This window comes from Martes martes (assembly GCF_963455335.1).
Source record: "Martes martes genome assembly, chromosome: 13".
Taxonomy (NCBI): domain Eukaryota; kingdom Metazoa; phylum Chordata; class Mammalia; order Carnivora; family Mustelidae; genus Martes; species Martes martes.
The window spans coordinates 70,473,662-70,496,118 of NC_137901.1; the positions used below are offsets into that span (position 1 = coordinate 70,473,662).

At 52.4% G+C, this 22,457-nt stretch overlaps 1 protein-coding gene across 3 annotated transcripts in view; it reads right to left on the reverse strand.

Moving 5' to 3' along the window:
• Positions 1–911: 911 nt before the first annotated feature.
• Positions 912–22,457, reverse strand: part of NF2 (NF2, moesin-ezrin-radixin like (MERLIN) tumor suppressor) — a gene marked incomplete at its 3' end in the record, with an annotated part of 77,941 nt that continues 56,395 nt past the window's right edge. The window contains exons 11-17 of one of the 3 annotated variants that reach the window (XM_080822076.1): positions 21,951–22,073; positions 20,379–20,596; positions 18,927–19,032; positions 15,575–15,702; positions 13,631–13,796; positions 11,737–11,781; positions 912–1,217 (exon numbers count right to left, since the gene is read on the reverse strand). In XM_080822076.1, the coding sequence (XP_080678202.1) occupies positions 11,746–11,781; positions 13,631–13,796; positions 15,575–15,702; positions 18,927–19,032; positions 20,379–20,596; positions 21,951–22,073 (777 nt within the window). Of the gene's footprint in view, positions 1,218–11,668; positions 11,782–13,630; positions 13,797–15,574; positions 15,703–18,926; positions 19,033–20,378; positions 20,597–21,950; positions 22,074–22,457 lie in introns of those variants that run through there. The other 2 variants (XM_080822075.1, XM_080822077.1) reach the window with 2 other exon arrangements.

The following is a 22,457-nucleotide window of genomic DNA, read 5'->3' on the forward strand; positions in this document are numbered from 1 at the left end:
TCTGGGACCCGCTGCTGCCCGAGCAGCAGGGAGCCGTGCACAGCTGGTGCAGAGCACCAACAGCGAGGGGACACCTGGCTTGTGTACTTGGCTTGTGCTGGGACCCTGCACGGCCCAAGGGGGAATATAAGATAAAGGGCTGCCTGGGCTGCAAGGGCAACACCAAAAGGAGGCGCAGTACAGTCAAGGCTTAGGAAGGGCTTGCCGGCACGCAGCCAGGACAGGTGATCTGGGTCAGCCGCACAGACGGCGGGGGGGCTCAGCAAGAAGTACCTGAAGGGACTCGAAGCCCTAATGGAGCCTGGCCGGGCTACCAGAAGCTAACTACCAGTGACCAGGGAGCTCCCCAGCCCACCACAGACAGGAAAAACTAAGGCTGAAGGGGGGTGAGGAAGACACACAGCTCCTGCCTGCCTCCCTGGTCTGAGGTGTGAGCACATGTTCTGTGGAGCAGATTCCCACACAGCTCTGCTGGCCTCCCTGCCCCTCTGCTGGCAGCCAGCCCGTCATCACAGCCTCAGCCTGAAGTCTTCCCCCGGTCACAGCTGTCTTCCCCATTGCCCACCAGCTGGCAGCCAGAACGCAGCCTCAGGGGTGCCTGGGCTGAAGACCCATTGCGTGGCCTGTCACGAGCCACACGCCAGCTCACCGGTGACATGCAGCTGGCAGGCAGGCCGCTCCGGGCCTGGGCCTAGGCAAGCCACACTTCTTTCCATGCCAGTTCCTCACCAGTGGAGATGAATGTTCTGGAACCCAGGGTGGGGTGGGGGCAGGGGCACCAGCCTCCCTGTCTCTGGGGCTCCCGTGCGCTGCACTCCCTACAGCTACTTCCCTGGGCTGGGGAGGTCAGTGCTGGACAAGGACCCACATGCCCCAGGGTGCCTTTGACAAAGTAAGTATGGAACCCCACATCAGATGAGGAAAGACAAATACTTCTTTAAAAATTTTAAAAAGAACTAGAACCCCACGAGAGAGCTCTCTGCAGGTCACAGTTCAAGGCAATTGCACATGAAGGGGGTTGGGCTCTCCACTCAGCCGGGGAAAGTTCCAGAGCTCCCACAGAAGCTCCAAGCCAGCCCACCTACGAGGACTCCCACGGTGTCTGACCCATCCCTCTGGCGCCGGGAGCAGCAGACGTGACAGATCCTGGGGTGGCTGGGCACCTGCTAGAGCTCTTCAAAGAAGGCCACTCGGGACTTGGCGCTCTGCAGGGTGAGCTGCAAGGAAGCAGAGAAGAAGCTGAAGGGCAGCTGGGTGCCTGCTTTCGAGACAGGTGCCGTCCTGCCTTGGGCACTAAGGGGTCCGACCTCAGGGCTGATTTGGAGTGAAAGGGAAGACTGCTCAGAGAGACGCTGAAGAAGCTGGCAGCCAGTCCCAAGTAAGTTTCCAGATTTGCCCAGGAACTCAAATGAGGAAGTGACAAATGAGGACATGCCAGGAGGGATGGCTGGTGGACAGAAGCATGTCAGCAGGAAAATGTCATCAATGTCATCTTTTAACAGAGGGCAGGAGATCCCTGGACACTGTAAGAGAGTCTCACGTCTCATGTGCCCATCTACAAGAGTCTCTAATGTGTGTCTCTGGGGCCCTGCCTGTGATCGTGTCAGCCTGGGATGCTCATCGTCTCCAGGGCTCAGAGGACCAGTTCAGCAGCACAAGCCTCAGGCAAGGCAGGCCTGTGTCAGACAAGGAGGAGTGTGTCCCTTCCACTACTGGTTCCCCTGGTGGCCCCAAAGCAGACTTGCCCGTGACCTGGCAGCTCAGAGTGGGTTTCCATCTACAGCCTGGGAGGCAATGAGCTTTCTAGTTGAGGCTGGTTTGGGCAAGGAGGACGGTGTCCAAGGGGCAGTGCTCTGTCTGGAAACTACAAGTCCGTCCTAGGAAGGCTGCTGCCCTGAGCTCAGGGTGGGGAAGCAGCAGAAGGGAAGGGGAGGATCAGGGGTGGAGCTCAGGGGTTGATCAGGGGTTGCCGTGGTGGCAAAGGCACTAGAGTTTGTGACCCCCTGGACTGCTGAACCCCAATCCCCGGACTCAGGAGGCCACCTCCCAGGATCTCCCCCAACAGAAGCATCCGACTCCTGACATCACCCACCTGGGTGAGATTGTGCTCTACATCCAGCTCCTGGACTTGGCAAAGGGGGTCTTTAGGGAAGGGGGACACTGATCACCTTCATATCCCCTAAACCCAGTTAGCTTACTGTTTCCTACCTAGTAGCAGCTCCAATGCTTGCTGAGTGAATCAGACGCAGGCTAGAAAGGGTGGGATGCACAGGAAAGGCAAGAGCTCCACATGGGGCTGGGAAGACCTGGGCACTAATTCTCCTCTGCCACCAGCTTGCTGTGTGGCCTCAGTGGACCTCTCTGAGCCTCTTCCCGCTGGAGTTAAACCACGGAAGCCAGCTGGATGGTCTGGCCATTCCCTCGAGCTCTGGAAGTCTCTAAATCTGAAAAGTCCTTGGTACTATCTCTGCTCCCTAAAGGTGGGGGAGGGAGGCTCGAAACCCATCGCTTCGCCATCAAACACAGGCAGCGTCAGTGTGCTCAGATGAGACAGCTTGAGAGCCGGCTCTTTAAACTCTGCCAAATCTCGTGGCCTTGAAGTTCCTGACTAACAAGCTGAGTGTAGGGAGGCGTCTGAGCTGTCTTCTTCGGTGGAACCAATTTCAGAAGCCCTCTGGAAGAGCCAGCTCTAATAAGACTGGAGAGAGCTTTCATTTCTTTGCTTAAATGGAACTCCCTCTAGAAGGGAGCCAAGTTTGGATGGGTTTCTCCCTAAACGCAGTCAGAGGAGAACGGCCAGGAGTTATGTGCTCTGTGATAATGGGACTCACACTGGTAACCAGGAAAGAACGAGAACCCGAGACTCACTGGAACAAAATCCTCTTGGGGGAGAATTTAAATCAAAAGGTGTGAAACCAGGGGCGCCTGGACGGTGCACTCATGAAGAGTCCAATGTAGTTTCTACTTTTGTCCTGATCTCAGGGTCCTGGGATTGAGCCCCGTGTCAGACTCTGCAGTCAGGATGGAGTCTGCTTGAGATTGTCTCTCCCTCTCCCGCTGCCCCCTGCCTCCACTCATGCTCACATGCATGTTCTCTCTTGCTCTCTCAAATAAATAAATAAACTTTTTTTTTTTTTTTTTTAAAAAAAAAGGTGTGAAAATCCAATGTCTCCACTGAGGTTTCTTAGACCTCAGGTGGGCTCCTCAGGGGGACAGGGAGACACCCATAGCCCTTCCCCACACTGAGTCACACACAGGCACAGCCAGGCTGCCTGATCCAAAGCCACTGACCAGCTGGGTGGCCCTGGGTGGGTCATTCACTCGCTGTGCTCTCAGCAGCCCGCTGTGAAGCGGGGGTGGTGGCACCCCTTCCTCACAGGGGGAGATGCAGTTACTGGGAAGCACCGTGAGGCACTCAGCAGCATGCGTGAGGTGCGCTGAGAACTCAACAGCTATTGTTACTCATCACGGCACCCCGCTTTCCCCCAGCTCTGGTTCCTCTCCTTCCACGGGGAGCAGGGCAGAGTGCAGGCTGGAGACAGTGCAGGAGAGGACAGGCTCAAGCTCTGTGCCGGCCTTCATGGCCTCCGAGACCAGGCACGAGGCTGCCCCCGAGAGACCTGGCCACTTCCCCAGGCAGGAAGCCCAGGCTGCGGGGGCCTCCGAGAGCCTTCCGCTCGTTTATACGATGTTGGCTCCAAGAATTCCTGGATCCTCTACCCAAGTTGCGTGCTGGCTGTCCCCTTGAGGTGCCAGGGGAAGGTTTTGGCAGCTCCGGCGGCGCCACATTCCAGTTACTCAAGCATGTGTTTGTTGGGATGCAAAACCCTGTTCCGGTGGGCCAGAGGCTTCCCTAGATCCCCACCCGACACTGCAGGCCAGGGGCTCGGCCTGACCTCTTATCTTGTGAGAGCAGAAGTGGCACCCCAGCCCGAGGAAAGGTTTGGAGTGAAGTCAAATACTCTGGCCACACAGAAGTAGGAAAGCACCGTAGACCCGTGCCCTCAGCAAGAGGAGAGAGTACCATGGTCTTCCATAAGGCACTAGGCTGCTACAGCGACAGGCAGACCCACCAGACGGAGGTGGCTGACAGGACCGCTGCCACTGAAGTTGCTGGGAGCCTCCCGCATCAGGCCACAGGCAGACCTGACTGTTGTGTGGCTCCTGGTGGTCCTAATTCCATTAGGGACCCTGCTGTCTGAGGAAATTACCTCCATGAGCCCACTTATCTGCTGCTGGAACCCGTCCAGTCACCACCCTGGCCTCTGCCTACTCCCCCTTTAGCAGCATTCTTTCTCTTAGACATCAAAATGTCCTCCTCCTGAGTCAGCCAGCCAGCTCTCCCTGTGCTCGTGCAGGAAAGCAGGTGGGGGAGGCAGCCAGTATGAGAAGGGTCTGCAAGGAGAAGCCCTGGGGTTCCTTCCTCTAGGCGGCAACTCAGAAGCCCTGGGGCAGAGGTCAGGAGGGCCTCCTGGACACTGCCAACAGCAGCTGCCAGCTGTGCTCCGGCCTGGTTCCTCTCACCTGTGGGATCTGTCACCACCTGCTGTTTCTAGAAACCTCACTGACTGTCACGTTTACTGTACAGCTATAGGCAGGAGGTATTCATAAGAGAGAAGGGGAGGGTTCAGAGGATCACAGCACAAAGTGAGCCCTTCAGAAAACAAACGGCCTCTGTGTGTCTTTGTGTGCTCATGAGAATTGGCTAACAAGCGTCCTGGTTTCCCTGCCACCCGCTCATGCCCTAAGGTGTACGAGCCCATGTCAGCGTTTGTTCTGCCTTGTCACTCAGCGACAGGCCCGGCTCTCTCCTCACAGCGCCACAGAGCTGGCCTGAGGAATGCCCTCACCGTGGGTCAGCTCCCATGGATCACACCGTGAGAACTAAAGCCAGTTTCTCAGCACCCCCACCACCACCCTGCACTCTCTTTAGCGGCCCAGTGCTATCCCTTCTCACCCTCCAGCCTGACCTGCTGTGGGAGGCGGGAGCACTGCCTCTAGGAGCAAGGCGAATTCCCCAAGTACTCGGGGCGTGGGCTCTGTGACCACACTGCCACGGCTTATCTCCACGTCTGACCAGGAAGAGGTCTCCTCCGAGCTTCAGTAGGTGTTGAAGCAGAAAAGCCTCAGGATGCCTCGAAGATAATGGCTGCATCATTCTGGAACCTGTGGAATCTGGTCCGCCTTTTCGGATTCCTCCCGAGGACAGGCGGCAAGAGCTCTGTCTGAATACAACTAGTGACCGTGTCTGCCAGGCACCGTTCAAAAGTCACACTGACTCCAGACAAGGGCCAGCCACGGGGCTCTTGGAGGTCATGCCCAGCGCCTAGGGGAAGCGGTAAACCACACAGGCCCTGCACAAAGCCCCCAGCCCGCAGTGCTCTTGCCAGTTCTCTGAAGATGACTAAGAGAACATGAAGTTTCCTCACCAGGCACTGGGCTGACCCGCTTCTCTCTTCCAGCTGTCTCTTCACATCTGATTAAAATCAGCCGTGTGAATAATACAGGAGGAATTAAGTTCTCTCTCGACCGAACCGGCTGTTCAAGTCTGTCACTAATCCAATTCCACTCTGAGGAGACAAACTTCCTCTGCTTTCCCTGCCACAGATCTATACAGCTTGGTTTTTATCTTACAGTGGCTCTGATCCACCTGTTGGGCCTGGACCCTTCTTCCTGCCCAGCATCAACAGCTTCCTGCCCATTCGTCCCTCAAACTGCCAGTTGTCTATGGCAGCCACCAGGCTGGGAAAGGGTGGGAGAGGGAGCCACCCGGAGAGCTACACCTCTTCAAGCAATCACAAGCGTGTGTGGTGTTACCACGTGGACACATCCATACTCCCAGCAAGTTCAGATTTGGCAGACATATATGCCTCCTTAAAGAGACAGAGGAGGCTGGCTGCTCTCAAGCCTCGGCAGGACTGGGTGCCCAGCAGGCGCTCCCTAACCTGGGCATGCAGGCCAGATGCAGACTCAACCGGTTCCTGCTCAGCAGGTCAGCAGGTCAGCATTTCAGGCAGCCCCTTGGGATACAATGATCTGGCACTTGCCTGCTCCTGAGAAATGGCTCCAGGGTCTGGGGACACCAAGCCTGGAAGGCACCTGTGACAAGCCCAGGCTCACCAACCCCTTCCCTTCCCCCCCTCCCAGGGGAAGGCACCCAGCAACAAAGGACCCTCCAGCATCATTCCCAAGAGTGCCCCCTGCTGGAAAAACACAACAGGAGGCGGTCTGCCAACTCTCCTTCCAGCTCTCCTCTAAAAGTCCTTTTGGGGGAATCATTTCCCAAAGTGATGGGAGGGTAACGAAATGTATTCCGGCACGGAGCCTGCAGCAGCAAGGCTGCTTGATTAAGAATGAATTATACTTTCATCAGCACATAGGGAAAATTGATTCACAAGCCTGCATTGTGATAATCTTGTTCCTAAAGCAAAAAGGGGTGGCGTGGGGGTGGGCAGGACACAGAGCCACTTCGGCTATCAGTGACGAGAGAAAGGAAGTGCTACAATTAAGCTGGGAGAACAAAACTAATCAGAGCGCCAGGATTCATCCAACTCGTCTCTGGAGGCCTTGCCTCAATCCACTCATCCCCAGGGAGGAGAAAGGAAGGTGGGAGGGGGACCGTCTAATTCATTTTCAACAATAAGACCCACAATGCTGAACCCATTTTAGATACTAACCTAATAACTCTAGGCTCGGAGACTCTGCTTGTCCCATAAAAATGCAGTGGAATTGAAATGCAAGCCCTAAAATCATGTTATACTTCCTCTCCGCCACTACATATTAAGAATGAAGGAGCGGGGGAGGGCACAGATTCAAAAGGACATGCAGATTCTCTGGCGCTGGGATCCTCCAGGAGAGAGCCAACTCTGGAGCAGAAAGGTGACAGCCAAATCCAGCAGCGGCAAATTCCAACATAATCTTTGGTTTCGGGTGTAATCAACATTCCCCCTTCCAAATCAGAGCCGAGGGGCAGGGCCAGTGAAAGGGGACAGTTGCTGTAAGGTGGCCAGATTGAGCATTTCTGCCATCTTGCTAGTGACGGCTTGCACCCAGATGCCATCTGGCGATGTGCACGGGGAGAGAGCTGTGTGCACACTTACCCCTAAGCAGGGATGGGATGAAAGGCCAAGTCCATCCCAATTAACACATTCATTCAACTTGCTATTAGCTTCTTCATCTGCTCTGGAGAGAAATCGGCACCAGGGAAAACCCTGAGGGCCTCTTTCGTACACTAATCCTTTAGGGACCTAAAGCAGGAAGATGCCTGGAAACTGATGCGTGCCTGTGTCTTGAGCTGCCCGTGTGATGCTGGCAGGGCCCTTTGCTACCCTGTTCCTCTGCCTGGAAAATGGACTAATCAGCCTGATTAACCTCACTGGGCAGGTAGAGGCTAACTCACAGCTAAGGCGTACTCTGAGCGCCGAGTACCTCTACAAGAAGGTGCAGATATCCTGGTGTCGTTTTCAAATCGCCACTATCGGAAGGGAAATCACGGCAAGGATCGTAAGAACAGAACCTCCAGCCTGCAGAATGAGTTTGCATCCCGTCTCTTCCCTCCCACTGTTGCAGTAACAAATCAGGTGCGGGAGGAGAGCTGCACTGAAACACATTTCCAGTGCTGAGGGACCAAATGGGATGTTTTACTGCATCAAATAAGGTCCAATAATGTCCTCAGGCGCTTCCAAACGGTTTTAAAATATCCTAGGAGGGCAAAGCAGGTTTTGTAGGCTCCTCAACGCCTCCCCAAAGGGCAACTGCTTGATGGGGTAAAGTCTCCCCACCAAAAAGAGGAACTAGGTCATGGTCTTTTGGAAGAGAGGCTGACAGAACCTTCTACCTAGAGAGCTACCAGAAACAAGCAAGAGAACAGTAAGCCCACCCCAGTGGAGAGGCCCGTGGACATCTAGCTGGTGCATGTATGAGGTAGGAGTGGCCCTCGGGGGGTGAGCCCTGGCGCCACATCCAGGGAGACCACATTCCCTGAAACCAAGCCATGCTTCCCAGTGCCTTCCCTGGGCTTCCCCCAGAGTGGGGAGGAGTTCGCCACTGCCCTCTCTTCCATGTGTTTTCTATCCGCACCTGCGTGCTGCTGCGCCTTGCTAATCCTTGCTTCGACCCTGCACCCACCCCCCTTTCTTCTCCTGCCCCGCTCCAGCCTCTGCCACCCTTCAACAACAGCAACAATAGAAGATTCTGGAGCTGGGGAGCCAGGGTGCTGCCTCTTATGTCAGGGCAGAGGATGCTGCAGTGGTCAGGGCCCAGTTTGCAAAGCAGGCGGAGCCACTTGGCTTGAGCGACCGCGGTCATGGAAGGGCTGAACGCATGAACCACACACCAGCAACAGAAACTGTTCAGAGGCGGCTGACCAGAGGTCACCAGGGAGGCTCTGGCTGTTTGTTTTAATTGTGGGAGATGCCTTTCACGCATACGCAGTCTTGCCCTGTGATTTATCACTTCCCCGGGTGTTTTAAGTGTTGTACTTCACTTCGCCAGCCCTGCATCTCCAAGGGGAGTCCGCGCAAATTGAAGATGACATTGGACTTTTATGTCTTCCTGATTCAAGAGGCAGCTACGGCTTCAGAGTACTGTCAGGGGTCCTCATTCCTGCTCCTCCACCAGCGCAAACCACAGCTGGACCTTGAAGGCTCAAACCATTTCCTAATAAAACAAGCGTTCTAAGCTCCATGACCCCCATGATTCTCATCTGTCGATTTCCTTTGAAATCCCGTGCTTCCTTGGAGATCGGGGGCACAAAACTGATGACAAGTCTGCAGGCACTCAGATCGGCTTGGGATCAGGGGAGTGAAACCTGTCCCTTGAGAGGAGATGAAAGCAAGACCCTGAAGTGTGCAAGCTCCCGGACTGCATTTTCGCCTCCCAAGTGTGTAGCACAGCTGGCCACTGCTCACCTCATTACAACTGTGGCTCTGAAGCCCATGACACCTGTGTCCCCCTCACCCCAGTCTCACTGCTAGACCTCGCTCCCTCACTCGCAAGACTCAGAGGCCAGGAGTATGTGTCACTGTCGTTCTCCCTGAGAATGAAATGAATCTCGGTTCGGGGGTGGGGGAGACGGCTTTTGATCACTACGTGCCACTCTGGGTCAGGCGCAAATGCCAAACCAACTGCACTGATTGTCAGTTGAGGGGGAAAATGTGGGGAGTTAAGATCAGCAGGTGGGGCAAAATACACCCTTGCAAACTCAAATCAGATAGTAAAAGAACCAGGGAAGTTAATTCTGGCTTTTTCTAAGTTTTTAACCTCCAAACACACGGAAATTAATTACTGAAGTCTTATGGAGAGCTATTTCCTGTGTATTACCTCATTTACTGCTCAAAACAATCCTGGGGGTTAAGGACTGTTTCATTCACTTTTTATAGTACGTGAGGACACTGGGCTTTAAGAGAAAGTAAGAATTATGGAGAAAGTAAGTGGGAAAGCAGTGGTAAGCTCAGTTAACCAGACCACACAGCCTCTTAACATTTCTAAGGGAACATGGTAACCCCTGAACCAAAGGGTAAACCCCTGGAAATTAGCGCCCCCGAGGGTACTGCGCAGACAGTGTCGGACACGGAAGCCTCACAATCAGGCAGAAGAGCACTGAAGGCGAGAAGGAGGAGGAATGTGCCCGGATCATGGTAGGTAGGCAGACCCATTCTTTTCTTAAAGAAATCAATGATCAGAAAACATTAAAAACAAAACAAAAAGCAGGGCAGGCTGCTTTGAACCAAGACTCAGGAGTGAAACTCTCTAGTTCACCACCAGCCTTCCATAACCCGGACTTTGCAGATGGAGCTTTGCCCTTTACGTTCTCGGTGGTCTCACTTCCAAAGCCCACCGTGGTGTTTTCTCTTCAGTTAGGCTCACTTTGGCCCAGACGGGAGCAGGCACGACCCCAGAGCTACCCCTGAATAGGCAGGTGGCTGCTCGGCAAGTGTGGTCACTGGCCCCAGGGACTACTGAAGTCCAGGCAATGGAACAGGTGTAGCAAAAACTCCATTATTTCATCTAGTGATCCTGAGATAAGTCCAGTTGTATTAAAAGCCAAGTCCATGCTTTTATTAACCCTCGAGTAATCAGAATCCTTGATTAACTGGAACATGGCAGCCTGCTTTGAAAACAAGTTCACATCGAGATGTTTTTAAAAAAAAAGGCTTCTGTGAATGTCCTAGGAGCAGTACAAATTTGACTACAAATCAAACCTCATTTGTCTATAATAAGAGCTCAGTGAGAACTGACGGTCAAAATCAGGCCCCTGAAGACTCTAATCGTTCTGAATCACTACAGAAAGAAGAAAGATGAAATCGTCTCAAGGTGGAATGGTAGGGTGCAAGGCAGGCATAGCTGACAGCACGGGCTGAGACAGAAAGGGACTTTCTGCTGGGCCGGGTGCCAGCCACAAAGTCCAGGAAACCACAGTGGATCCACCCCATGGTCTTCTGGGCACCACGGGGTCATGAGAACAGATGATCCCCCTGGCCTACCTAATTCTGGGTTGCAGTCATACCGCCCTGCTCAGAACATGCACGGCTTGGTGCTGGGGCGTTTGATGCCAACGTGTGGTATGAAAGCCGAAGAAATAGGAGCCTGCTAACTCAAAGCATCACACACAAATCAGGGTTCATGCTATGGGATCTTGGAGCCATTGACAGATAGAATCCATCTTGTAATGCGATCCATCTGGGACTTTAATAGCGAACCCCTCTTGCTTGGATAATAACCGCAAATAAGATCTATCTTACGCCACATCTCACTTTTTGGTAGAAAGCTTCTAATGAGCTTATTTTATTCTAATAGCAGAAACTGTGCTGAGGACACCAAAGGACATGTCCTACATGACCATCGGGTGTCAGTGGGCTCACTGGCTTTCATACCACTGGGGATCAGGAGCACAGGTAGGGTGTTATGTTATTCTGGGCACTAAAATGCTCTGCACTGCCGAGGCATGTTGGGAGATGACGAAGCACTGCAGAAGGAAAGCAGCAATCATTCCACTAATTCACTCAACAACCACTGACTCTGCTCATGTGCTGGGTGCCAGTGGCTGTCCCAATGTGAGTTCGTGCTGGCCACAGCTCTACCCCAGGCTACGGCGGAGCTGAAGCGGAGATGGCCTTTACGGTGCCGACGGACAGACAGTCCACTTAGACGGACTACAGATCAGACTGCTGTGCTGGTGGTTTGCTTGACTTGGAAAGAGAGAAGATGTGTACAGAAAGGGGAGGCTCTAACGGAAAACGATGGAGTGCGGGCAGCCCCTTCATTCCACCACCAGAAATGGCCTGCTATGACCATGGGTCTTCAGAAACTGTCACCACATGAAAGTCTTGATCTGGAGTTAAAGATGCCCCAATTTATCCCGTTTCCATGCTCGGGCTATTTGTCTAAGGACTACACCACTGAGACAAAGGACTTTTAGACAGACCTCACTGGACAAGAAGCCATGACCATCCCCAGCCCAACAATAACACGAGATGTGAAGGACAGCCGGTCCTACAGCCCCATGACATGCTCTTCAGAACAAGGCAGCCTTCTGGCCCCCTGGAGGCTGGTCTGGCCCCACAGGGTGGACGCCTGCTCTCAGACTCAAAGCATGCTGCGGCCAGTACCCAGGTACCACCTGCCCTCGGGAGGGCTCGGCATGGCCCAGGGACAGAGACAGGCAAGCTCATGCATGGGTTAGTATCACAGAGGGTAGTACCATCACCACATACAGAGTACCTGGGAATAACCTACTTTGAGGGCTCAAATGCAGATAGGTCTTCTGCCTTGGGCTTGAGGCTAAACCAGCAAAATAAAATGAAGAAAAACAAAAACATACCCTGTGATATCAACAATGCCACATGTGCCATTTGCAAAATGCTCAGACAGGCCTGAAATTGTGACAAGTGACTTCATTTGTTTGTGTTTATGGCTGGGAAACAGGTCTCTCCGGCTTTCAGCACTCCAGGTTCCCGTGGCTGAGGGCCCAGCTCACCGCAGCAGCTGCAAAGATGAGACTGCTTCGGGTGCCCAGATGGGGGAACCGGGGGCTGGGGAGGGGATGATGCTGGGGTAGCTCCTTCAAGGGTGGACAGGCTCACTGGCCCAGGGGTCATTTTACCTCTAGGCTCCCTGGGTGAGGCCTCACTTGACCTCTCCTTCTGCTAACTGTTTAATAATTTCATTTCGGAAGGGAAACCCAGTAAATGACGGGAGCAGAGGAAAGCAGAATGTGCACTGGGGTAAAGTCTTTCCTTTTCGGTTATGCTAGTAAAAGGAATTCTCTACCAGGTACCAATACTAAACTGGAGTTCGGAGAGAGAATTCCGGGCTCCTGACTGTACCCATCAACAATGGCAAGGAGGTAAGGAGCCCTTGGGAGTTTTCAGATACAGCTCAACTATTGAAAACAGATACTCCTGGGGCGCCTGGGTGGCTCAGTCGGTTAAGCATCCGCCTTTGGCTCAGGTCTTGATACCGGAATCCTGGGATCAAGCCCCACAGCAGGCTCCCGGCTCAGTGGGAAGCCTGCTTCTACCTCTTTCCAGCCCTTACTCATGCTTTCTCTCGCTATCTCTTTCTAGTAAATAAATAAAATGTTTTGTTTTTTTTTTAAATAAAATCTAAACAACAACAACAGATACTCCTTAACCTGGGACACCACTTTAAAGACTAAGGTAAAGAATAAAAAACCTATCTAAACCATCATGATCGAAACTGAATGAACAGTCTAATCTTAATGACACCTCTTTTACAGGCATGTGCCTGACCCTGGGCTATCAGTCAGAAGCGGGTGACTAGTAGGATAGGCCATTTCTGCTTTGCCCAATGTGAGAGAAACACACTCTTGGGCTGACATGTATATGGGATGTAACCTTCTCTAAAATGTTGAAAGCTCAAAGTATCAGTAGAGAATGATCTGAAACTGCTAGCAACATAAATGAAGTCTCACCTTTTAAAACATTAAGGTTCCTCTAGACAGTTCCGTGTCAAGTATGAAAAAATGTTAAAAATTCAGGATTTGGGGGGCGCCTGGGTGATTCAGTGGGTTACAGCCTCTGCCTTCGGCTCAAGTCATGATCCCAGGGTCCTGGGATCGAGCCCCGCATCGGGCTCTCTGCTCAGCGGGGAGCCTGCTTCCCCCTCTCTATCTGCCTGCCTCTCTGCCTACTTGTGATCTCTGTCTGTCAAATAAATAAATAAAATCTTAAAAAAAAATTCAGGATTTGGTTTCTTTAAAACAAGAACAGAATTTTTTTTATAGTCCTTGCATTTAAAACCCCAAAAAGACCATTCTCAACAGCCTCTGTTTCGTTTTGCTTTCTCAAGAAGTAAGGCAGCTCCCTGGGCAGAACTCCCCTTGGCTTAAAAGACAGAATCGCTTTATTGCTAAATGATGGATCAAAACCCATCTCGTAACAGTGATTCATTTCATCTGAGCTTTTAACACAGGATCCCCTTCCATCAAGCCAATGGGTTCACAGTCATTGGTGGATTAAATTCCCTTTCTGGCATGAGTTAAAAAATTTCCTCAAGTACATATAAAAAATGATAACAGTCTAATGACTCGGCTGCTCAGGAAACCAGATGCCAACCTCATATTTCATTAACAACCATCCTGATTGGAGAAGGACTGGAGACTCAATACCTTTTTGATGGTATTGTGCTTGCTGCTGGTGCCACCCCGGTCAGAGTTCTCGTTGTGCAGAATATCCAAGGCTGTCTCCCTCTCTTTGAGTTTCAGGGCCTCGATCTCAGTCTTGAGTTCATTGAGCTGCTCCTGCAAATGCTTGCTCTTCTCCATGTACTCCACTCTGTCAGCAAGAGGACAGTGTGTGTCACAGCTTTTGGTGGCCTTGAGACATGGGATCCAAGGTCCCATGCAGCCCAGGGTCCGCGTCTCTGCCCAGCCACTCCCAGGCTGAGGGAGCCTGGGCCCGTCACCTAACAGGTCTGAATCTGTTTCCTCGGGGTAATGCTCAATTAGCTATGGTCAGAATTAAGTAAAAGCAAGTGCAGGAAAGGCCCCTGGTAAACTCTCATAAAGTAGTCTCTACAAATACCCATGACTGCAGAGAGCTTTGAGTGCTGCACAGGCAACAACACATGAATCAACACTCCCGGCAACCAAGACAATTTCCTTGTCTCAGTCCTGCTCTGATAAGTGATTCTGTTCAAGTGACCTCTTCCAATAGGCCCTGGCCACATCCCTCCTTGTTTTGCGATGTCATCTCCTAAAGAGGGTGCAACCCCAGGACGAAAAAGATCCCTGCCATTGCGTGCAAGTAGATACTCTGTATCTGTGACAGTGAAAATCTGAAAATCATCCTCAAAGTGTCTGCCTTCAAGGGCATCAGGCGAACCACGCAACAAAAACACAGGAACTTTCTGTAGCGATGCCCATGGCTGGTATGTGGAGTCTGTCATGTGCACGGGTAATAAGAAAACACAAAGTATAAAAAAACAGGACTCAGAACAGAAAGTAGCCTTACCCTGGTCACAACCACGAAATGCTCACTGTGCCTGGTCAATGGAGAAAGGCTGGAAGGGCAACTCGGACAGCAGATACCACAGATAAAGAGGCTGTGGCTGCTCAGCCTGGGCTCCAAGGAGACACTGTCCCGAGAGAGCAAGCCTAACGATACTGGACAAGGTGAGAGCCTCACACAGGCCTCACACAGAGACTCACATGGGCTTGGAGCTGAATACACATTCTGCCCCTCACCAGCCCTGTGATGCTGGATGAGCTCATTAAACGCTGTAGATCTCATTTATAAATGTCACACTAAAACCTACCTCTGATGTCAGCTTGATGTTCGTTAGCAGGAATGAAATGAGACAATGCTAGAAAGCCCCACCACCCAGGCACTCTGTACATGGTTCTCCAGCAAGCCGTGGCACAAGTGGCCAATTTGGGGTATAGCTCAGTGGTAGAGCATTTGTCTGCACAAGCGGCCAATTTACCTACGGCTAGGAACTGGGGGAACTGCAGCCGGATTTCTTCTGCAGCGAGACTCCTTGCTTGCCTCAGTTTCACCAACCGGGAAAGGAAGGAGGAGCGCACAGCAGAAGCCGCTACGAACAGGGCAGGCAGGGCTCAGCTCGGGGCTGCCCCAAGCAGCAGGGCTAGCCTGACCCAGATGTTTGTTTTCCTCCGGCCTTGAACCCGAGTCTCTTCCCTGACCCTCATTCTAGACCTGGGAAGTGCCGCCCGCGCCTGTTTCAAGCACCAGAGAAGACAACCAGGAAACCTGTTCTGTTCCCGTGTTCGGACATTATCACAGGCTCTACCTCCCTGCGAACAGCAGTCTGACTGACTCGGAGAGCCCTGACAAGCAGTCCTAGACTGTAGATGAGGTTTCAAGCCGCCATAAACTCCAGGTCACCAATCAAGGATCATTGTTAGCCTGTAAGACTGAATGCTGGCATGATGCCCTTCACTTCTGATGAGGAAATTCTTCCTTCAGAGGGTGGGAACAGAGCAACCCCTGCAGGGCTAGTGACAGGCTCCTACGGTGACCCTCCACATTCTCCAGGTCCAGATGGCCCCACTCTAGCTGGGGAGGGTACAAGGTTAGGGGGGACTACGTACTTTTCTTTCTCTATCTCCATGGAAAGCCGCTTCATGTCAGTATCCTTGAAGTCGAAAGACAGGCTGTCACCAATGAGGTTGAAGCTTGGTATATCAGGAGGCAGTGGTGCTGGAATTGGGTTCATGGGCTATGAATGAGAAATCTCCAGTTAGGAGGGCCAGGTTCTACGAGAACTGAGCCACTGCTGTGTTAACCATCCCCCTCCAGCAGCCACAGAGGCAATGGGCACAGCTCGGGCCCTGCCTCCCACCCAGCACCACCATGGCCTCATGTCACCACTGTCACTCATTTCTCCTCCTCCAATCTACCCATGTTGGCTGCTGCCAGATGACAGACCCCAAAGATCTCAGATCCAGGTAAATCATTCCATTCCTCTCCCCTCAAACCTTTAACAGCTCTTTGTGCTCAGCCAAATTGAAAAACAAACTCCTACTCACTTCTTCATTGAGGAAGACCCCGGGCCCTGGGCTAGGAGCTGGAGATGCAGAGAACAAGACAGAGTCCCTAGCTTGGAACAGCTGAAAGTATTATCCAGTAAACAGAGGTGCTCATAGACCGTCATGGTTAGGTAAGAGAGATGCTGTAGCCAGAGAGTAAACAGTGGCCAAGGGAGCTGGAGAAGGCTTGTTAGAAGAGATGCTGCTTCTGCTGGCACCAGATGATGTGCCAAAGGAAAAGGCTTAACTGACAAGAGGCATGGAACTGGGCAGCGCAGAGAAGGCTCAGTGAGAATGCTGACGGAGGCGGGTGGGAGACAGAACCAGAGCCTAAGGAGCTACCCTGCATGCTAAGGGGCTTGGGTTCAGATGGAGACAGAGGAGGGCTTGAAGCAGAGGATGAAGGGATTAGATGTGAGGACTTTCTCATCCCAAAACAAAGGGTCATCTCAAATATGGCCCCAATCTAGTCTAGCTTTTCCTAGGAACTGCTTGCCCTAACAAAAAGTGAACAGTACCATTTCTCTTCCTTTGCTTAAACCACTGCTCTCCCTATACACAATCTCTCTTTCAAGGCCCTTCTCAAATACTAGGATTTCTCACCAAAGCCTTTCTAGATCCCTCTTGGCCAGATGGCAACTCTCTGCTATGCGTTAACATTGTGTTTCTGGTTCTGTTAGGGCACTTCCGTAACTCTGCCCTGTAAAAAAAAATCCCTTTTGGCTGTGTCTTCTTCTTCCCCGTTGGCAAGTTTCCTAAGGGCAGGAAGGATCTGCCTCTCTCTTCACCCTTGGATCCTTGGCTGAGTCTGGGATGGCATGTGGGAAAGGGGAGAGGCCCCAAGCACTCATCTGAGATGATGACAAGGCCTGAGGCAGACTGTCTGCGTGGGTGTTGAAGGTGGTGCTGAGAGGGGGCTTCTGGGGTACTAGAACGTTCTGTTGTCTGATTTGGGTGCTGGGTGCATGGGTGTGTTGAGTTTGTGAGAATTCATCAAGCTGTACACTTATAATCTGGGCACTTCTCTGTACATACGCTATAGCTCATCGAAATTTCCGGAAAGATGGGCGCTGAGTGCTGCACTGTGGGTGAGAACAGACACTGGTACGACCTCTGTGGAGAGCATCTCGATGGAAAACCTAACCCCACGGCTCTATTTATGAGAAGTTATTCTACCAGTATATTCACCGTATGTGCGAAGATTTGTGCTCAGGGGTATTTTCTGCAGTTTTGTTCACAACTGCGGAAGAAAACAGACTAAATACTCATCCATAGAGAACCACTTAAATGAATTACAATCCATCCGTACTGTGAAATATGATTAAAAGACTGATATGAGGGACGCCTGGGTGGCTCAGTTGGTTAAGCGGCTGCCTTCGGCTCAGGTCATGATCTCAGGGTCTTGGAATCGAGTCCCACATCGGGCTCCTTGCTCAGCGGGGAGCCTGCTTCTCCCTCTGCCTCTGCCTGCCTCTGTCTGCCTGTGCTCACTCTCTCTGACAAATGAGTAAGTAAAATCTTTTAAAAAAAAAAAAAAAGACTGATATGAACTCCTCCACAACTTATTTATTTACTGTGTGTAGAGTGTATAAAGTTTGCTCCAGTGTGTGTTATTTATTTCTATATTTTTAAAGATTTTATTTTTGAGTGATCTCTACACCCAACGTGTGACTCGAACCCTCCATGGCGAGATCAAGAGTCGCATGCTCTACCGACTGAGCCAGCCAGGAACCCCCCACATCTCAGGTGTCCAGCCCAGACAGTGGCAGAGAACCTGCGGCAGGACCATTGGCCCACTCAACCCACCGGGCCGTGAGAGACAATAAGGAATGGCTGGCTTGGGGTGGCCTAGAGAACCAGAACAGATGATAAGAGCACACTCATTTCCCTCCACCTCAAACCCTGGGCTACTTCAGTCGCTGTGCACCTCTTCACTGCCTATGCTGTATGAGAGGGCAGTGCGTGTGTTTGTGCCTGTGGGTTACACGCGCACACCAGTGTGGAGGCTGAAAACACCCCCCAGTCTCTTGTACACTTAGCTCGTTCTGACTTCCCCTCTAAGAGCCCGCCCAGGTGCCACCCTATGCCTCTCCTGCCCCTGCAGGCTGGGCTACATTCTCCTCCAGGCCCCTGTGCACCCTGTCTGGGTACAGACTGAGCATCTGCCTGGTATTACATGGAACAGAACAGTCTACTGAACAATGTACAGAGGAAGGGCAGGGAAGAGACTTCTCTATTCACTCTGTGGCCCTGTTTAATTGAAGTCTGCCTCCCCGTCCCAAAATTGAGTCTGGAAGCTTGTTTTTACGTGGCAATTGTTCATTTTGAGGTACACAGGGTACCCCTGCCCAGAACTACAATGACAATATATAGTATGTACAGGTAGCTGAAGGTTACATTCAGCGTGGCATCCAGAGCCTATCCTCTTCTGAGGATAACCTGGGACTATACTACTTAGAATAAGAAAAACATTTCAGGGGCGCCTGGGTGGCTCAGTGGGTTAAAGCCTCTGCCTTTCGCCTGGGTCATGATCCCAGGATCCTGGGATCGAGCCCCGCATCGGGCTCTCTGCTCAGCAGGGAGCCTGCCTCCCCTTCTCTCTCTGCCTGCCTCTCTGTATACTTGTGATCTCTGTCTATCAAATGAATAAATAAAATCTTTAAAGAAAAACATTTCAGAGCTGGGAAAGGCCCTGCTGCCTGTTATCTAGGTAACTGGACAGGTGACTTGTCCAAGGCCAGACGGCAGACCAGGCATCCTCTCCAGTCCCCCGCTTCAGGCCCACAGCAGCACTCACTCTGCCATGGCCCCACCCGGGGAACCAGGGGAAGCAGGGGAGCAGAAGGGCTGGGAGGGAAGGGAAAGCTGTGAGGTCTGCAGCAGCTCCAGGCCAGCAGCCCCCAGCCAGGCTCACCGGGTATGTGGGCTTGGTGGTGATTTCCAGGAGCTTCTGCTTGGCTCTTCGCTCTGCCTCGCGGGCTTCCTGTAGGTCCTGCTTCAGCTGATCAGCCTCCTTAGCCCTGCAAGGAAAGGAGGCGCCAGTCAGCTCCACGAAGGCGACAGGTGGCAGAAAGTGAGCCCTCTGCCCCACTATTCCCCTGGAAATGAAGGTCATGGGTTAATCCTGAGGATGGCACCAGATCAAGCAAACAAGGCCAGTGGCTGTGGGGGCATTTAGGTGAAAATCAGAACTTCCAAAGCAAGGACAACATTCCTGAGTTCTGTTCATTGCAACAGTAAATCTAAACCAGAAGAGCAGGAAAGCCAGTGGGCAGGAGTCAAGTTCAAATCTTTGCAGTAGATGGAGGGGGAGGAGAGTGGGGGAGGAGCTAGTAGCTTCCTCTGCTTCACTTCTGGGTGAGAGTGGGCTGGGCAAAAGTACAGTGGATCGGAGATCTTATATTGGATTCTGAAGGGCAGGATGGGAGAGAACTGATTCTTCACAGCCCCGAAGTAAAACACCTGCAGGCCTGGGGCCAACCTCAGGCAAGACGACAAGCACCAACGCTGAGGGCGTCACACCTCACCCTGCAAGACACAGGACACAGGGGGCCCGGCCCAACATGCATCAATCAGCAGGGGAAGTGACCCACACACAGAAAGAAAGGGGCCCGAGACAGGGCAGGAAACCAAGAACCATATTCCCAGAACGACATGCAAAAAGTGGAGAGGAAACTGTAGTGAATGCACCTTGGTAGCAAAAAGCCAAATTCAAGCGTTCTGAATCAACAGAGCCAAACGCTGTGGGGAATGTGCCAGTGTTTATCTGAAGATGGCAGGGCCAGAACAATCCCGAGCCTAGAATAGTCTTTGGGAAGTAGAGACTACAATTCCATCCTTCAACCTGGTCGTGAGCTGGCCACAAAGAGGATCCTGGCCCTCCCCTCCTATCTGCCTCAGGAGACTTAGCAGCAAGAAGGGCTGCAGGGAAGGGGGTTCCTCCTTACTTCGTTACAGGTAAATAGCTGCTGTCTCCCCACATGTCCCCTAAATGAAAAGGTAAAAGAACCACATTTTTTAAACGTAAGAAGAGCCTCCTTACAGCTCCTCAGCTGAAAGCAGCTGGTGGCCGTGCTTGATGGCTTTCCTGCCAACACGGCTATCAGAGGGACAGCGGTTTATCATAGGCCCAAGCACGACCAGAAGTTCACTCAACAAGAGAACTGTGTTCCTGAGCCTTTTTACTAATTCCAGCCCCCAAACCCTACACCGGCTTAAGTACCAGTTCTCACCAACCTGTCAAGGGAGGAGCCTCCCCCCTGCCCCAGAAGATGGAGAAGCGGCTTATGGACAAGTGCAGTCAAGCTCTGCATGACTGGATGGGCCTTCGCCTGAGCCCAGGGGCCCAGGACTCCCGACCTCTCACCTCCTCTCTGACTCCTCGGCCATCTTCAGCGCCAGTACCTCGGCCTCCAGCACCTTCTGCTCCATCAGGCGCTTCTCCTCCTCTGTCCGAATGGCTGTGGCCTTGATGCGCTGCATTTCCTGTTCAGCCTCTGCAGCCTTCTGTGCCAGGAGTTTGGCCTCCTCCTCTGTGATTTGGGCCTTTTCTGCCAACAGGTCAGCCGTCTCCTCAGACCGCATCTGGAGAAGAGCACTGTCAGCTGAGATGGGGACCACGTACCCATCATCCCCCCCCAGATGTGGCCTCAGACATTCAGGTCAGCGAGAACCAGGGCCTCTGGAGCCCTGCCACTGAATGTCCCATCAGAGGACACTTGGAAACGGGATGACAAGCCACACCCTCAACTGTTTGGAAAGGTTTTTCAGGTTCTGCCCATGGGGAGCAAGAAGAAAGCGACTTTCTGAGTGTCCACTTGAGCTGAGGCATATGCTGTATGAGGAAGAAAACCAACTTTACCTTGTTTTTTCCTTTTAAATCAGTGGTTCAAACCAGCGGAGACTGCTCCCCTGGGAGACAGGTAACAATGTCTGGAGGCATTTTTGATTGTCACAAGTGGTGGTGGAGGGGGGCGTGCTACTGGCATCTAGTGGGTAAGGGTCAGGGACACTGCTAAACATCCTCTGAGTCACCCACCATAAAGGGTGATCTGCCCTCAGTACCATCTGAGAAACCCCGCTTTATTTTTATTTATTTTTTTTTAAAGATTTTATTTTTTTATTTGACAGACAGAGACCACAAGTAGGCAGAGAGGCAGGCAGAGAGAGAGGAAGGGAAGCAGGCTCCTCGCTGAGCAGAGAGCCAGACATGGGGCTCGATCCCAGGACCCTGGGATCACGACCCGAGTTGAAGGCAGAGGCTTTAACCCACTGAGCCTCCCAGGCACCCCTATTTTTATTTTTTTAAAAAGATTTTATTTAGGGGCGCCTGGGTGGCTCAGTGGGTTAAAGCCTCTGCCTTTGGCTCAGGTCATGATCCCAGGGTCCTGGGATCGAGCCCCGCATTGGGCTCTCTGCTCGGTGGGGAGCCTGCCTCCCCCTCTCTCTGTGCATGCCTCTCTGCCTACTTGTGATTTCTGTCTGTCAAATAAATAAATAAAATCTTTAAAAAAAAAAGATTTTATTTATTTGACAGACAGAGATCACAAGTAGGCAGAGAGGCAGGTAGTGGGGCAGGGGCGGGGGAAGCAGGCTCCCTGCTGAGCAGAGAGCCCAATGTGGGGCTTGATCCCAGGATCGTGATCATGACCAGAGCAGAGCCGAAGGCAGAGGCTTTAACCCACTGAGCCACCCAGGCTCCCTGAGAAGCCCTGCTTTAAAGGCGAGCCCCAGTCAAAGTGGGGCTCGGCCGCACATGAACTTCACCAGTCCGCCTCCGCCGACACAGGTGGAAAGAAAGACACTGATTTTTTTTTTTTTTTTTAGCTGAAATGTCAAAGCATATGTTACTAATCTGTGGTCGTTGGGAGGCTTAATTTCCTAAACCCACTCGAGTCCCCATGTAGCCTCCAGGAGCCCAGACCCCCAAAGCAATCACCAGAGCTTCGTTGGCCATTGTCGCCTCTTCTTTCATCTGCAGCAGCCTCCTCTCCAGCTCGTCCCTCGTGCGCTCTGCCTCCTCCCTCATCTGCTTCTCTCGAGCAAGTCGCTGCCGCTCCATCTGAGGGCCAATGACAGTGGCCACTGAGTCACGGAGCCCATGGCCTGCAGTGCCACCGGGGCCCGAGAATGCCCAGTGTCCAGAGTCCCCCAAGGAGACCCTCTTTTCTCCCCTTTACTTTAGGTTGCCAGTGTCATTCTTGTCACCCGCCACCCTTTGTCCTTCGAAACCAGCTGCAGGATCGAAGGCTGTGTCCCTTGAAAAAACATCTAGAGGTGAGAGAACAAACAACAATAAAAAGGCGAGCCCTGCCTGCCAAGTGTACCGGGATTGAAGGCGCCATTCTTCCGCACTATGTGCTGAAATGGCCACCCTGCCAATATCCCTTTTTGTTGGGAGACCTCACGTGGCTCTGCTCTGCGGCTGACAGGACACAATGCAGGT